Below are 2,509 nucleotides of genomic sequence, written 5' to 3'. Positions count from 1 at the left end.
TTATCTCATTCGACCAACTTATTCTTCATTAATGCTAAATTCTTAACATTGTTAACAAGAACAAAATGGTGATTCCTGCACAAAAAAAAAATCTGAGTGAAACATGAAGCAAAATGAAGCTGTTCAGGGATGAAAACAGCTTCATTATGCAAGAACGTTTCAGCAACCCATTGAAAAGGTTTCGCTTTTCTCAAGATGTTTCCTTTATTTTAAAACCTAAATTTTGACATGGAGATTTTTTTAAAAAAAAGGACGAATCTTTAGTAATTATTAAATATAAGTTCTCTTTATCTCAGAGAAAGGCAACATAAAATTTGCGGCTCTAAATTTTAATTTTTTTTTTTTTAGCTGGACTGAATATAAAAAAAGGCTCTTTTGTTGTAAAGACTCAAAAACATTATAAAAGCAAATGTCTACGCCATAATCATCCATGAGAAACGAATCATGCAAAGTTTATGACTCGATGCAATCTGATGCTTTTTCTTGCATGAAAAGAAGATTTAGATAATATGTTGTTACAATTTAATAAAAATTATTTTTCAACTGCCTTCAGATGACAAGTTTTGAATTAATTAATGAAGGAACATAAATGTATTCAACCTGAATTATTAATGAATTTATGCAGAAGAAATAAAAGAAGTCAGGATGAATGTCGGCGCATCATTCTTCATATTAAAACTGTTTTTATTAATTTATTCTCTAATAAAATAAAGAAGATCAGAACACAGCAGAAGAAGCAAAATAATCAACAGCTTGTGGAATGTACGTCTGTAAAAGAAAATAAAAGCTCCAGCTGGTCCAACATGGGGGGGCTTTATTTTCACCACAGTCAAATAAAGCACCGCTTTTATATATTTATATATAGATATATAGTTTTACATATATATATATATAAAGATATTTATATATACTTTGATAGTTTTTCATATACACCTTCAGGCAATAACTAGAGTGGATTCTTTACAGAATCAAGTTTCTTGTGGTTCTATTCATTTACAGGTAAACTTTGTTTCTGGATAATTAAACCACAGAAAAAAAGTCAAGGCAACTTTCCTTTTGCCTAATTCATAAAGTACAAAACTGGCACAGAGGACGACCATTTTTAGACAGTAAAAATGCAATAAAATTAAATTACAAACGGAGGAGACAGAAGTCGTGTAAACCTTTCCCCGTTACAGCAAACCTAAAATAAAATCACTTTCAAAAACAACTCAGTATAAAACACGCACAAAAACTAAACCTTTTTTTTTTTTTTTTTGCCCTTTGAAAAAAATGTGCCGCAGCTCGTATGATGTGTTGGTCTTTGTGCGACGAGGAGGGGGGGGGCGGGGCTGCGTGGCGCCCAGGAAACATGTCGGGAGCCGCGGAAGCTCTACGCTCCGACTGAGTGGACGTCGGCAGAAGGCAACGAAGAGCAGCGGAGAAACAGCAGAAGAAGAAGAAGAAACCGACGGGCGGCGGATGAAGGACATATCAGCTGATGATATCATGAAGACGGCGACGCTTTAGCAGACAGTTTGGTAACTATGGCAATGGTGGCCTCCACCGTCCTGTGAAGCATGTCCAGCATGTCAGGCGGGGGGGCGCCACTCAGGATGACCTGGGAGGGAGAGGCGTGGCTCCCGTCTGTCCCCTCCCCCACCAGCCCCAGGGCTGATGGCATGGCGGCGTCCTCTGGGGGCGTCGGAGCAGAGCTGCCGCCGCTCTTAGCCGCCGCCTCCGTCTCTCCAGAGGAGGCGGGCGGCGGTCCTCCTCTCCGTCCCTCTGGCCGCTCCTCTTCCTGCTCCTCGGCTGCCTCTGCAGGCTGCTGCCCTTCGGGCTCCTCCCCCTGAACGAATCCCTCTCCTACTTCCTGCAGCAGGGAGGAAGATGATGAGGAGGAGAACGAGGAGGATGATGATGATGATGAGGAGGCCTCCATCTTCTCCTCTTTTAAAGAGGAGTCCAGATTTCTAGAAGTAGCTGGCGTTGGTTCAGGAGAGGGAGGGTCCTGCTCTGTGCCAGGGTCAATTAAGGAAGAGGAGTCCCGCGTCTCGGTGTCTGAGGTGCTGGTGGGCGTCAGCGCCTCCTGGTGGTCAGGCTTTGACTCACTGCAGACGGGCAGAGCTGAGGAGGAAGAGGCCATGCAGAGGGGAGCGGCGGCATCTCCGACACGGTCGTCGTCTGTGCTCATCCTGCGGCGCTTCACGGGCGTCGCTCCTTCATCCTCACCTGAAACAGTCAATACACCAATCAATGACAGCAGAGCGTCCTGCACGGAAACCACGGAGGAAGCGACTCTGATCTCCGTACCTTTGGACTTATGGTCCTTGGCCTCCAGCTCCAGAGCACTGCGCTGCTGCAGACAAAGACGACAGCGACCCAGCAGCTCCTGCAGGGCGGGGCTGAGGGCGGGGTCAATGTTTGGAGGAGGCTGGATGGAGAGCAGCAACACCAGAGCCCTCAGGTCCTGAAATGAAAGAACAGTTAGAGCAGAATAAACTAGGAAGGAAGGAAGGAAGGAAGGAAG

General features: G+C 44.8%; 1 protein-coding gene across 3 annotated transcripts in view; it reads right to left on the bottom strand.

Annotated features, from left to right (window-relative positions):
• Window positions 1-678: 678 nt before the first annotated feature.
• The window catches only part of usp34 (ubiquitin specific peptidase 34), a 91,825-nt gene continuing 89,994 nt past the window's right edge, over window positions 679-2,509 (bottom strand). For all 3 annotated transcript variants that reach the window (XM_015380951.1, XM_015380952.1, XM_015380954.1), the window contains exons 77-78: window positions 2,293-2,449; window positions 679-2,211 (exon numbers count right to left, since the gene is read on the bottom strand). In XM_015380951.1, the coding sequence (XP_015236437.1) occupies window positions 1,487-2,211; window positions 2,293-2,449 (882 nt within the window). In that variant the 3' untranslated portion in view covers window positions 679-1,486. The remainder of the gene's footprint in view (window positions 2,212-2,292; window positions 2,450-2,509) is intronic.

This window comes from Cyprinodon variegatus, unplaced genomic scaffold (genome assembly GCF_000732505.1).
Source record: "Cyprinodon variegatus isolate N-32 unplaced genomic scaffold, C_variegatus-1.0 Scaffold225, whole genome shotgun sequence".
Taxonomy (NCBI): Eukaryota; Metazoa; Chordata; class Actinopteri; order Cyprinodontiformes; family Cyprinodontidae; genus Cyprinodon; species Cyprinodon variegatus.
This window is presented reverse-complemented; position numbering and strand designations above follow the sequence as displayed.